Source organism: Pteropus alecto, unplaced genomic scaffold, assembly GCF_000325575.1.
Source record: "Pteropus alecto unplaced genomic scaffold, ASM32557v1 scaffold7, whole genome shotgun sequence".
In the NCBI taxonomy this organism is placed as follows: Eukaryota; Metazoa; Chordata; class Mammalia; order Chiroptera; family Pteropodidae; genus Pteropus; species Pteropus alecto.
In genome coordinates, this window is record NW_006494614.1 from 56524502 (window position 1) to 56536902 (window position 12401).

At 36.2% G+C, this 12401-nt stretch overlaps 1 protein-coding gene across 3 annotated transcripts in view; it reads right to left on the reverse strand.

Moving 5' to 3' along the window:
• The window catches only part of CTSC (cathepsin C), a 35975-nt gene extending 23620 nt beyond the window's left edge, over positions 1–12355 (reverse strand). The window contains exons 1-4 of one of the 3 annotated variants that reach the window (XM_025042641.1): positions 12065–12355; positions 10242–10387; positions 5703–5787; positions 1643–1884 (exon numbers count right to left, since the gene is read on the reverse strand). In XM_025042641.1, coding sequence (XP_024898409.1) covers positions 1829–1884; positions 5703–5787; positions 10242–10387; positions 12065–12236 — 459 coding nt within the window. In that variant the 5' untranslated portion in view covers positions 12237–12355 and the 3' untranslated portion in view covers positions 1643–1828. Of the gene's footprint in view, positions 1–1642; positions 4060–5702; positions 5788–10241; positions 10388–12064 lie in introns of those variants that run through there. The other 2 variants (XM_006926701.3, XM_006926700.3) reach the window with 2 other exon arrangements.
• Between the last annotated feature and the right edge of the window lie 46 nt (positions 12356–12401).

Genomic DNA, 12401 nt, shown 5'->3' on the forward strand with positions numbered 1-12401 from the left:
TTCAAATTTGTCTGTTAGCGTTGCCACTGTCACCAACACCAAACAGCAGTTCTTCTAAACTCTACTAAACCTGTGACTTCCATACTTTTAACAAAATGGGTCAAAACTACTGACATTCTTTATTTTAAAGGATTTTAATTAGAAAATTCTATTTCCAAATTTTGAAAATTTGCATTAATGAAGATTATCCATAACAGAGACTCTCGCACTGCTTTTGGCAATTATAATGAAGCACACTTGTATATTGTTTTCAAAGGATATTATCATGATAGAAAACATATTAGGAGTGCATGTATATAATTTTTAAATGTACCTATACATACTATGGAATACATAATAAAACATTTGGACATCTAGGTCTATTCCAAAAAGATCATTTCACCATTTCAGAAAAGAATCTCTCTCACGATAGAATGATTTAATGATAAACCACATCTGTAGAGATATTACATTCCAGAAATACTGAAGAACAAAGAATGTTTATTCAATATTTTGTCCTTGGTTCACTGTATATATACATTTAAGTGCTAATTAACCATTTTCATTTGCTGTCAGGTCTAGAGTATGAATAAAGCTATTATATGGCAATACAAGAAAACAAGGCACATTTTACTAAATTACTTTTTTAATTTACTAAATTTTACTAAATTCTGCCAAACCTACCTAGGAGTACGTCATCTTTCTTCAGGAAGAAACAAACATCCCTATGTCAGTTTCAAGATTTGCTCTACTTTTCTGCCTACTAACTAGACTTAACCATTTAATTGAAAAGTTGAATTTTAATAAATTGCAAAACTGCCAGGAAACTGTCACAGTGGTTGCAACCAAATAACTTCTAGCACTTTACCGAAGGAATTGGTAGCTAGATTTACATGTAAAAATGGAGAATCATAAATTTATTTCCAGTGTTGAAAAAAACATTGTTAGAACCAAAATATATTCCTGATCTGGTTAAGAAAACGGCAATTTACCAATGAGCAAAGTAGCCAAAGTCCCTTGGCTCATTCATTACTTACTCGTTCATAATTTTTTTTTAATTTAATTTTTTAATTATAGTTGACATACAATATATATTAGCTTCAGGTGCACAAGTTAGTGATTAGACACTTATATAACTTTTGAAGTGATCACCTCAAAAAGTTTAGTATCCATCTGACATCATATATAGTTATTACAATATTATTGACTATATTCCCTATATTGGACTTTACATCCCTCACTCATATACTCTTGAAACTGTATGGTTGGAAGAATTCTTAAGAGTTCACCTAATCTATCCTTTAGCTGGTGCTTCTCGCCGTACTTCATAGGGATGAGGCATAACCAACAGCACTACAGGCTAGTTGACTCTCCAAGCTTCGGGGAGCCACTGCAGTCATGAGTGGCTCCCTCTATTTCCCCTGTCAGCTAATTTAGTTTTTAATAATTCTGAAAATTTGTTCTTTTTAACTTTGAGCTCTATCTTGGCTTCTATAGTCTCATATAAAACCTAAAACATAAATAAACAGAATAAAATTTATAAGGTTCATCTGTTTTCTAAGATGTCATTCTACAAATATGGCCTGGGAATCTACTGTAGGCTCTCAAAGGTAACAGTACTTTTAGAAACGTGTCAATAAAACAACAGGACAACACAATAATATATTATTCAATTGTCTTTTACAAATATTTATTGAAGCCTTATTATTTACCACATATTATGCTACACATAGGGAATAAAGTAGTTAGTACTACAGAGTTGATCCTTACCCTCATGGGGTTTGAAGACCAGAGGAGAAGACAAACTGGCAATTACAACAGAGAATGCTAAGCAGTATTCAGTATTATACTATGATGTCTTCCAACACACATATCTGCAATTCTGTACCCACCAAGTCTTCTCTTCTTCCATAATCAAAACATTTAGATGCAAAGTTATACAGAGAAACAAAAAATAAAAATCACTTTAGTAGAAGTAATTTTAAATTTTATAATACATTTTCATACTTATTGGTTGCTTTGTCTGTATTTATATCCTGAAAAATCAGTATGAAAATATACAATCCTCTTAGAACTCTGGAGGCAGGTAACCTGATATTTTTCAGAGCAGAGAAGCAGAAATATAAACATAGCACCATTCCTGATTTGGGTTTCTAGAACCCTATAGAATAAATTATTTATAAGCTGGTATTACTTGTGAAAAGTCTTTGAAAAGACAAGAGAAGTCTGGTTAATTTTCCAAGCACCTATAAAGTTCTGTGTGCTTTAGGTTCTGAAACTACACAGGGACATAGATTTTTCATTTTGGAAGAAGACAAAGACATGCTATCAAATCATTCCATTACAGCAAAGTTGGTACTACCAGAGCAGAGGTACCTGAAAAGCATAATGGGAACAAAAATTATGGCACTTCTCCAACTAAAGGATTTGGAGAGTGTTTCACAGAGGTGGCATTGAGAACCCGAGTGATGAAGTTATCAGGTCCCGAGGTAGGAGGGAAGAAACTATCCAGATAGTAGTCAGCTGTATTGTTCCTTCATCTTTATAATATATAACCTTCCCAGGCCAGTATCCCTCAAATGGTATAAAAGGTTATCTGAACCAACAAAGTAAAGATGACAACCTGCTATCTAGAAAAAAAGATTTCTCCATTCAAGCAGAGATGCAGAAGGGAAGTCCTTCCAGACAATATGAATCAGGTGTAGCCCCACATTTTCAGTTTACCAAGGCTGATATTAATCAGCTCTAAACAACTGAGGAGGAAACTAGTCATTGTTTAGCAGGAAAGAGCTAAATTATATCAGCAATCAGTGTGAACAATAGTGCTATTAAGAGGAATTAACTTGGCAAAGGTACTTAAATTATACTTAATTTGAAGTTTACAAAGTTTCCCTTCCAAATTTTGAGGATTACAGAGGGAAGAAGATAATTTTTTGTTTTGAATGACAGGACCCTGGCTTAGAAAAGAAAATGAGTAGCCTCATTGGTAAGGGAACCTAAGCTTCAAGCAAATTCTTCTAAAATTTCAACAGGAGCCAATGCAGTGCATTTTCTATTCTATTAAACTAACATTTGTGATGCTTGTAGACTAGGATTCAGCAGAAAATCCACCCGAATGTGACTCCAAGTACCTGAACTGCTTCATGAATTGGCTTTTCTTTCACTCTTTAGCCCCAAGGAAGTCCTTAGGCTTGAAAGACTGGCCCTTACCATTTCACAGTTAAGCTGTGTGAGCATAAGCACTATACGAGACTAATTATCCTTTTCTATAAAATGAAGCTGGTAATATTTACTTTATAGAGTTTTGGTAAGATAAAGTACCTCAAGTTTTTAACACAAGACTGGCACCTACTCAAAAACAAAATAAATAATGTATTAAACATATCACATTTCTGGCCAGTGGTACTGCAGGCTTATGATCTGCAAAAAGATAGCCTTCAGCAGAGTTTGGCTTATCATAGAAAACCTCTTTACCCTAAACATGTCCTCCATAGGACCATCTTCCCAACATATCTGTGCATCTCAAGGTATCCTGAAGCCTTATTTTCTCCTTAGAATAAGTGCTGGGGTGCCTCAAGGTAATGAGAGAAAGAGAAGGCATTCAGGAAGATACTTTTACTAGAATAAAATTTGCACTGTAAGCAAAACTAAACACAAAATACCAATCCTAGCCAGTTTGGAAAAATCACTTTAATAGAAGGGTATTTAAAAGAGAAAAAAAAAAGAAAAACTTGTGTTGCATATTGTTCCTTGCATTCAAAGGCTGAATGGTGAAGCGTCTAAAACTTCCAGATTTTTAATTTCTCCTCGTAGTCTCTGGTTGTTCACATTCCAAAATGGTGGGGGCTGCTTTCCACAGAAAAGCTCAGGAGGGCAGCTGCCTTGGAGGTAGGTCACCAGAATTCCTCTGCATTTTGCATGCACATAAAGACTCCAGAAAGGACTGTCACTGCTACAGGCCTCTGCTAGCTGTTAGAGGTAGGTAGGTCCAGTGCTGCATGCTGCTCTGCCTCTTAGCCCCAAAGCCTGTTTTGGGCTGTAGTTTTAAAAGAGCCCTTCAACAGATGCTCTATTTAATAACTACAAGACAATAAAAACTAAAGTTATAAAGTAACAAGGATCATACTGTCTCTTAAAAATGTTTAATCATATTAGATTCTTTTAAATTAAAAAAAAAATCAGTACTAGTATTTGAGATGCCGATATATTTTTTTTTTAATGCTATTTAAGACATTCACAAAAAGCCACAATTCTCAAAAGCTGAATGCTTAAGCAACATATATTGCGCATGCAGCCAACAGGCTCAAGAAGCACATGCAGATACATTTGAAATTAACTGCCATTGTATAAACCTAACATAATTTTGAAATGTACTTAAGAAACAGGCTAACCTAGCAACTAGATCCATTAAGATGTATACCTTACACATTCTAAATGTAAGCTTGGTGCTGCTTGGATCCTGTTTCTAGGTATGAGGCTATTTATCTGATCTAAGGGCAAATGCTAGGGATTTTCTTTTCTACTGGTTTCCATAATTAGGAGGAAGAGAGTTTTAAGCCAGAATTGCATAAACTGCATTTTGAGAATACCTTATTTTTTGTAAGGTAAAAATGGTAGATTTATTTTGGGAAAGTTTTCTCTTATACCTTCCTCCTAAGCTATCGCCATATAATAAAGGCGCTGAGAAGTTCTGAAATAAAGGAAATGATTTAACACAATCTACACTTACTCAACTATCGGAAAATAATTCGGAAGAAACAGCTTATTAGTTTCAGTTCTAATTTTTACTTTGACCTGTTACTAGTAGCTGCCTGAAACGATCTCTAAAGCTTAACAAGATGAAATGGTACACCTGATGAACAATCCTACCTGGCAAAGGTGTGAACCACTATCGGTCCATTAAACAGTTTGGCAAATGCCGATACAGGATAAGGCTACATAGCCAGTTCCGTTTTTCATATCTCACTTCTAGTACGTAACAATTAAGTAAAGGAGCAAAGGAAAGGTGGAAGATGCTGTGTTAAAATGCAAGGAAGGTTAAGTCCCTATCAACGTTATTCTCTAAGAACCCTTTATTTCTATCAAAATTCTGGATATCTAAATTTATGGATCCAGTGAGAGTAATGATTTAAACATCTATTCTGAAAGAATGAGGAAATGCAAAGGGAAAAATATCCTCTTCTTCTAGTCAATATTTTATGTGCTGAGAAGAAGCCATTTTTAAAAAAAGATGGGTAATATCTCATAGGGGTGAGTGACAAGTATGTCAATTTCTCTGGAAGAGGCACCTTCTCTGCTAGAAAACACACTTAAAATGCCATGGCCTCATGTGGTTTCCTAATGAGCCTGTTTTTTGGGGGCGGGCAGCATAGCTACTTCAAGGGTGTGAACTGAACTTGAGGCAACCTTTTCTTAACTGGGTCTTTATACCTTTCTGGGTTGATGTCTACTTGTGTTGTGAGCATCATACTTGGGAGAGCTAATTTGATGTTTGCAAACAGAATAACATGCTAAAGTGAAAAAGCACTCACACCAAATAGTGTAGGTATGTAAGAGATAGCAAATAAGCAGGCTCAAGCAAAAAATCTACAAGAAAACCATAATCTCTCCAGTCTTCTTCTCCATCTCACTGATGAATAAATAAACATTAATTTACATAAGCCACCAGGAGGAGGGAAGCTTGCTTCTAATAAGAAAGTTAAAAATATTTCAATGGAGCTCACCCAGGTTGTTCCTCTGATGTGGCAAAGCATATATTCTCACAGTTCCCAGTTGCATGAACAACTGACTGATAAAATCAGTGACATCCTATGAAAAGTTTACAATGGTAAACTAAGTCATTATGCTGAGATTAAACATCATCATGAAAGAAAACAAAACACATAGTTAAGCATGCATTAAGTGCTAAACTTATTATTCTGTCCCTCAATTGAAACACTCTTAGAAGTAAACCCCTAGGTGTTTAAAGAAAAATCCTAACCTTGGTATATTTCATCTACATTAAAACAAGCAAATCTATCCCAATAAGAAGTATTCTAAAAGCTGAATTCTTACATCTTAAAAATGAACCCAGAAGGCACAGCAGAAAAATGGTACAAGATTCCCAAATCCTTTACTGTAGAAACACATGATTAGCATTTCTGGCTCTGACAAGCTTGAAACTTATAAGTCACTGGCACAAAAATGGGCAAATAAATCCTCTGGTATGGATTTCCCAACCATTTCCCAAACATTCCAAGACTCCCGAATTTTCCTGTTTTGAATAACAACCTGCTTTAGAAACACTACCGTAGTATTTTTTAGCTTACAGTTCTTTTAAGACTGGTGGACCTCAAACAAAAACTCAATTAGAAATCAGTGAAGTTTGCTTGACTATCACCAAATAAATTTTTCAGCCACAATGAGTCTATATCCCTTCTATACATCTTCAGCTCTTGAATAGCTTAATTTTCAAAAAAATCTAAGTTCCTTCTCTACTGCTTCCTTTTACAGCCTTGGAGAAAGTGAAATGAGAAACAGTAAAAGGTTAGAAAGTCTATTCAACCTGAGGTATTCTTTGGAAGTTAGTTTGTTTCATATGACTTCCTTCCTCTGGGCAATTTGGTAGAGAGGGTGGCGTACAGAGGAGCTTTATACATACTCATCATAAATGAACAAATATATAAAAGCATAAAGAAGAAAAAATTACCACTTATCCACCCTGTGCATAAAGTCAGCCATAATTAAATGTCCTTTATATTGTTTTGTCTTGTTACATTGTGTTATTTCCAAGAAGTTGGCTGTTTTTAATATGCAGGTACTTTTCAAGTTACAAACTTATTGGAATGTGCCAACTATAACCAAATAGTCCGTGCTATTAAAATATGATAGTCTTCGAAAGCGGCCTGCAGACAGTATTGCATTTTATTTTCGGCAGCATATTGTTTTAAAGGAAAATTGAAAATGAAAGCCTCTAATAAAGTTTCTGTTGTGACATGGGTCTAATTACTCATTGTTTTACTTAAAATTGTTTCAAAAGTTTAGGGACCTGCCTGGGTAAGTCCTAAATGCATTTGAATTTGTAAACCCAAAAGTGTTCAGATAACTGAATGTCTGCAGGAAGTCGAGAAGAAAAAAGTATCTTTTAAGAATATTTGCCTACTATTTCCAAGTGAGGCCTGAATAAGAACTTAATGAAGGAAGTTTCTAGCAATAGGAGTGGTATCACAATTACTCCAAAGTTGGAATGCAGGGTAAAGAATGTGGAAGCTGTCTACTCTGTCTAGCTGCAGGATGATCTGGGGGAACAGAAGGTGGAGCAGGAGCCTAACAGAATACCTGCGTGTATCACCTGCTCAGCAAACTCTAGCAGAAACAGCAATAAGAAACAATCTGATGAAAGCATATCTGAAGAGCTCAAAAGAAAAACAAATGGTAAGGTCTGTATTAATCAACGGAGAGATCTGAAAATCCAATTGATCTGTAGAATAACAGTGTAGAGACTACTGTAGCAAGTTGACATAGCAAAAATTTGCCAGATATTTCCATAATGGTGGTAGGCTCAATGGACTATGCTGTTAATTTATATAAGACACTTAAACTTGAATAACAAATATTGATTAGGTACTGATAATTCTTCATTTAAAAAAATAAATTATTTTCACTTAAGATACTTTCTAAGTCTGTAGGAATGTCTCATGTGCTTTACTCGTTAAATAGGTTTGTATTTTTCTTGAATTACACACCCAGCATGGTTTCCACAATACCACTGCAGGAAATACTCTGATGCTGTGGTAAAATCCAGCAAGATTTCAGTGTTAACGAGCATCACCAAACACTTTTAATTTTCCTATTTTCTAAAGTCAACTCTATTACTTTTCTTAAACTTTGAAAAACTGTTCCCTGTATCTTTCAGTTAGATTTGCTAAAAGGATAAGGATTGTATCACTCTACAAAATATGTTTATCTGGAACTAGTTGATTATGTTAAGAGAAATCTTAAAACAAAGTTTCTTATGTGTATTCTACTCTGCTTATCGAAATTATGAACTTTGCAGCAAGGTCTAACCACTGACCAGTCAGAGGGGTAGATTTTTCATCAGGAAAAGAAAAAATGACCCAAATAATGGTTCTGTCAAATGTGCACTTAAAAAATATATACTGAAATCAGCATTAGAACACTGTTCCCATTTTTATTCCTAATGAGAGAATACCATCAAGAAGCAAATGATTAGGTAGGATCTGCCCTACAACATCAACTATAGTGACTCTTCCTACTTATGGTTGAGAACACTTACCTGGCATTAAAAAGTGGTTTTCTATTGACCTGCTACTAATGTGCTGAGGAGATGGAAAAATACCAAATTTGCTTATGTTGTAATTTAAAAAGAAATTCAAAGAAGTGTTTTGACACCTCCTTCAGTTACCATCCGTTCTCTCTGTCCCTACCAGCTCCAGACTCCTATATAAGCTCAGAGCAAACTGACTGAAAAATATTATTGGAGGAAAATTGCCCTTGTCAATTTCTGATTATGACTAGAGTAATTTAAATGCTGACTTTAGAAGTTTCCTCACCGGTATCTTCAATTTTAGAGAAAGAATGAAGTTTTCTAAGCCAAATGGGTAAACTATTTGCTCATCTATACATATACTACTCCTCATCTTGCACTTATGCAATTTATTCAACTTCCTATTTCTCAGCTGAATTCCACTGCATCCATTCATTTTCATTTTTTTTTAAATGAATATGGACTAAGTGCCTATTGATGTATCAAGCAAGAAAGCAGAGGGGAGAGAAAAGGGAAGAAGGTGAAGGGGAAGCAGAGTAAGAAGCGGGGAGGATATATGTAATATCTATCTTGAACATCTCTTTGCTTGTACATTAATTCCACAGAATTCTCAACCTGAAGGCAAAAAATATTGAAGAGCTGTGACAGATTACCTTTAAGAGGTCTGTAAAGCTGTAAAGCCCTAGGCTCATCAATATGCAAACCAAGAATTAAAATGAGATTGAATTACATTTACCACATATGCACTACTATTTTAAAAATTCATATAGATACTGTTATAATTTTAAAAAATACAGAGTATCCAGGGGTGATATTAAAAATATATAATGACTGGTCAAACATGGGTTTCAACTAATAAAATGGACTCCTAGCCCTCAACAGCCAGCATGTATAGACAGTTTCTGCCAGATGAGTAGCAGACAAGTCAATCCAGGTGAGGGGAGACAACTTTTTCTTCTCTGTCTCCGTTTTCTTTTCTTCCATACTAAAGAGGAGTCCTCATAATTAAAAAATTTAGGCAGCTATTATTCCAAGAAATCGCATTGGCTTACATGTAATATCATATCCTAGTAATTGAATCACAACTCGTGAGAGAAATTATAATTTAGAAGGTAGTGCTTTGTTGGTGCTTTGTCTTTCATCATCTTTAACTGAGTCATTCTCCCACTTTCCCATGAATCCCTAGAATTGGCCAATTCTTACCAGATGTTCCAAAGGCTGTAAACTCTATCTCACGGAAAAGTCTGTCTTTATTTACTCTTGATTTGTAGTAAGAAGCAGCTAGTTTCAGGCTTACAGACTTAATTTATTTAAACCATTTAATACTCTGCCAACAGGAAAAATTCCAACTTCAGAAAGATATGTAGGGTAGACTTCAATCTGTGCTAAACAATTTTACCCTGGAGTGTGCCTGCAGTTGAAAGCAATGTGTTAGCATGTAAGAACGGACAACAGTTCTTCCCTAGTGAGGGAAGAAAACACACTGGTCTAGCTGGACTACCTATTTAATTAGTCCAAAGAGTAACTCCTATGCTCTCTATCTCTTTGTCTTACTTTAGTCAGTTATTCACATTAATACAGTTAGTATATCATATTACTTCAATGAGTCACTTAGGTCAACTTCTCAGAACCAAGAAGCAATGATAAGAAGGATAGCATAAAAATATAATAAGTCCAAAAAATATTTATAATGCCCACCTTTCCTACGGAATCAAAGCCAAGCGATTTAGGTAACATTTAGAAATAAAGTTATAATAAAAAAATAAATTAAGAATTTGGACATACTTACCACAATGTAAATTTAAACACAGATGGAATGTATGTATCCAAATATAAATCAATTTGTTTTAATCTACTGAATCATTTTAAATAAATTGACGAAATTATACCATCTATTTCTCTTAGGAAAAGTGGTGTCGATGCTGATTGTCTTTTTAATCTTATTAATCTTATTATTAAATCATTGAAAACGAGTGCATTTTCCAAAGAAACTAACCTTAAAAAAGGCAAACCACTTGTAGTCATTCAACACAACCTCAAAGCCTTGATTGTAAATGATGGTGAAATGGCCAGAATTGCCAAAGTCATCATATGCTGTATCCAACTTCTTAAGGTGCACCACTACTTTTTTTTCAGGTGGTCCTAAAGAAAAGAAAATGCACAATGGAAAATTATTTCAACTTTAATAGAAAGAAAATTTCCTCTTCAATTTCCATTATTTTTAAGCTGCTTTCCTTTTATGTTACTTGATTTAGTGAAGATATCTGTGTCCATCTCATTGTCCCCCTCTGTATAGTCCCAGAGGGTTTCAGGCAAATCCTCTTTCTGAGGGCTCAAAAGTTAGAGATACACCAGCAGGTGGAAAGAGTCCAAAAAGTACAGGCCCTGCCTTCCCAGATTATCCACTTAAGAAAAGGAAAAATGGGGAATGTTGAAAATGACAAGTAGAAATGGGGAGAAGACAAAATAGTAGTCAAAAAGCGGAAATATAAAAATATAAAAAAGATCTGCTATCAGATCAAAAGGACAGAGGACACGATCTCTTCAAAGAAGAAACAGTCTACCTTTCTCTATAATGGCTCTACAGTTCAGAACTTCAAAATCTGAATCCTTCTGAAGTATTCAGGTTTCTGTCCTATAAAACTAATTTGTGCTGATAGAAATTAAGCTTTTAACCTTCAGAAGATGGAGGTTCAGATCCGTGGGTGTCTTTAAATATTATATTAAGGTAAAAAGTACAGTTTATAGGCAGAGGCTGCCTGAAAAGTGTTCTGCTGTGTACATCTGGAGATTTTCACACTTTAGACCATTTTTCCATGTTGCAGATTAATGCTCTGAAATAAGAGATTGCATGTGACAGAAAGTGTAAATCCTGATCTCCCTTCTGCTTCAGACATCTAAGTTTAACTTTCAAAAGAGAAGATGGTTACGCAATGCCACACAGTTGTCTGGAGTTGGACAGCTGAATTGGTCTGTTTAAGTAACAAATGACCTGGCAATCTTTGTTTTGCTGACAAGGACATTGTAGCTGAGAGCTTCACTCATTCTGTGAAAGCCACAGAACGGTGGTAAGGGTTTGGGCAGAACAGAAGTGCCTCTTTTGACCAAGATTGTGTGTTTTCACTTCTCCCATCGCTAAATTCTTTGTCCTTGGAATAGTCACGGTACCTGAGGGTATATGGAATCTCTCAGTGTGTTCATACGTGGTATTTACTGAAAGCCTTCCATGAGCCAGGCATTCTACTTGGCTCTGGGCATTTCCAAATATAATTACTGGCTAAAAAGTTATTAAAAGAATAACAGAAAAAAACTTTTATATACCTCCCTGCAATTATGTCTAAATCAAAATCGCTACGCGTAAGGACTGTTTCCTACACCTAACAAAAGGAGAAAACTTTTCTTCTTGCTATATCCTCAAGTCTTTGAACTCATTTTCACCAGCACAATTAATAGGGAAAAAAAAAGAAAAAAAAAAAGACCTGCAGATCGGATGGGGAGATCATAAGATTGCACAGTCTAAACTCTCTTCCTAACCAAACAAACTAAAAAACAGAAAACAAAAATTAAGGGGTGGGGGCAAGTTTTTGAAAAAAGTGTTGAGGCCCCGGGAATAACCAAGAAAACTTGAAGTTAGAATTTTTCCATATCTCAATATGGACTTGGCAGCCCTGAGTAGGAGAGGACATCCCAAGGGGCCGCTAGTCCAGCCAAGATGTCCTGGCCTCATGCAGGGGAGCTGCGGAGAAAGGGGCTCAGAGACAGAAAGAAAGGAGTTCCGGGCTGGCACAGGAATCGAGACCTGGGACGCCTGCCGCTTACCCATCACCGTGCAGTTGATATCGTGCCGGGAACCTCCGGGGCCAACCTGGAAGAACCATGTGCCCAGCAGGTCAGGGTACGTGCAGTTGGCAGGTGTGTCACAGTGCGCAGTGCCGACAGTGTAGAAGAGCAGCAGGAGGGCTGCGAGCAGCGAGCCGGGCCAGGTACCCATGCTGGAGGGGCTTGAAGGAGAAGTGGGGGACCAGAAGCAGTAGGGAGCTTGGCGAGGAGTCAGGCACCCAGACCACGCGCGCCTTAAAATAACCCGAGTGCCGGAAACCAGAGGCCTGACAGGGGCGGGGTCTCGATCTGGCGGGGGTGGGGGGGTGGAATAGGG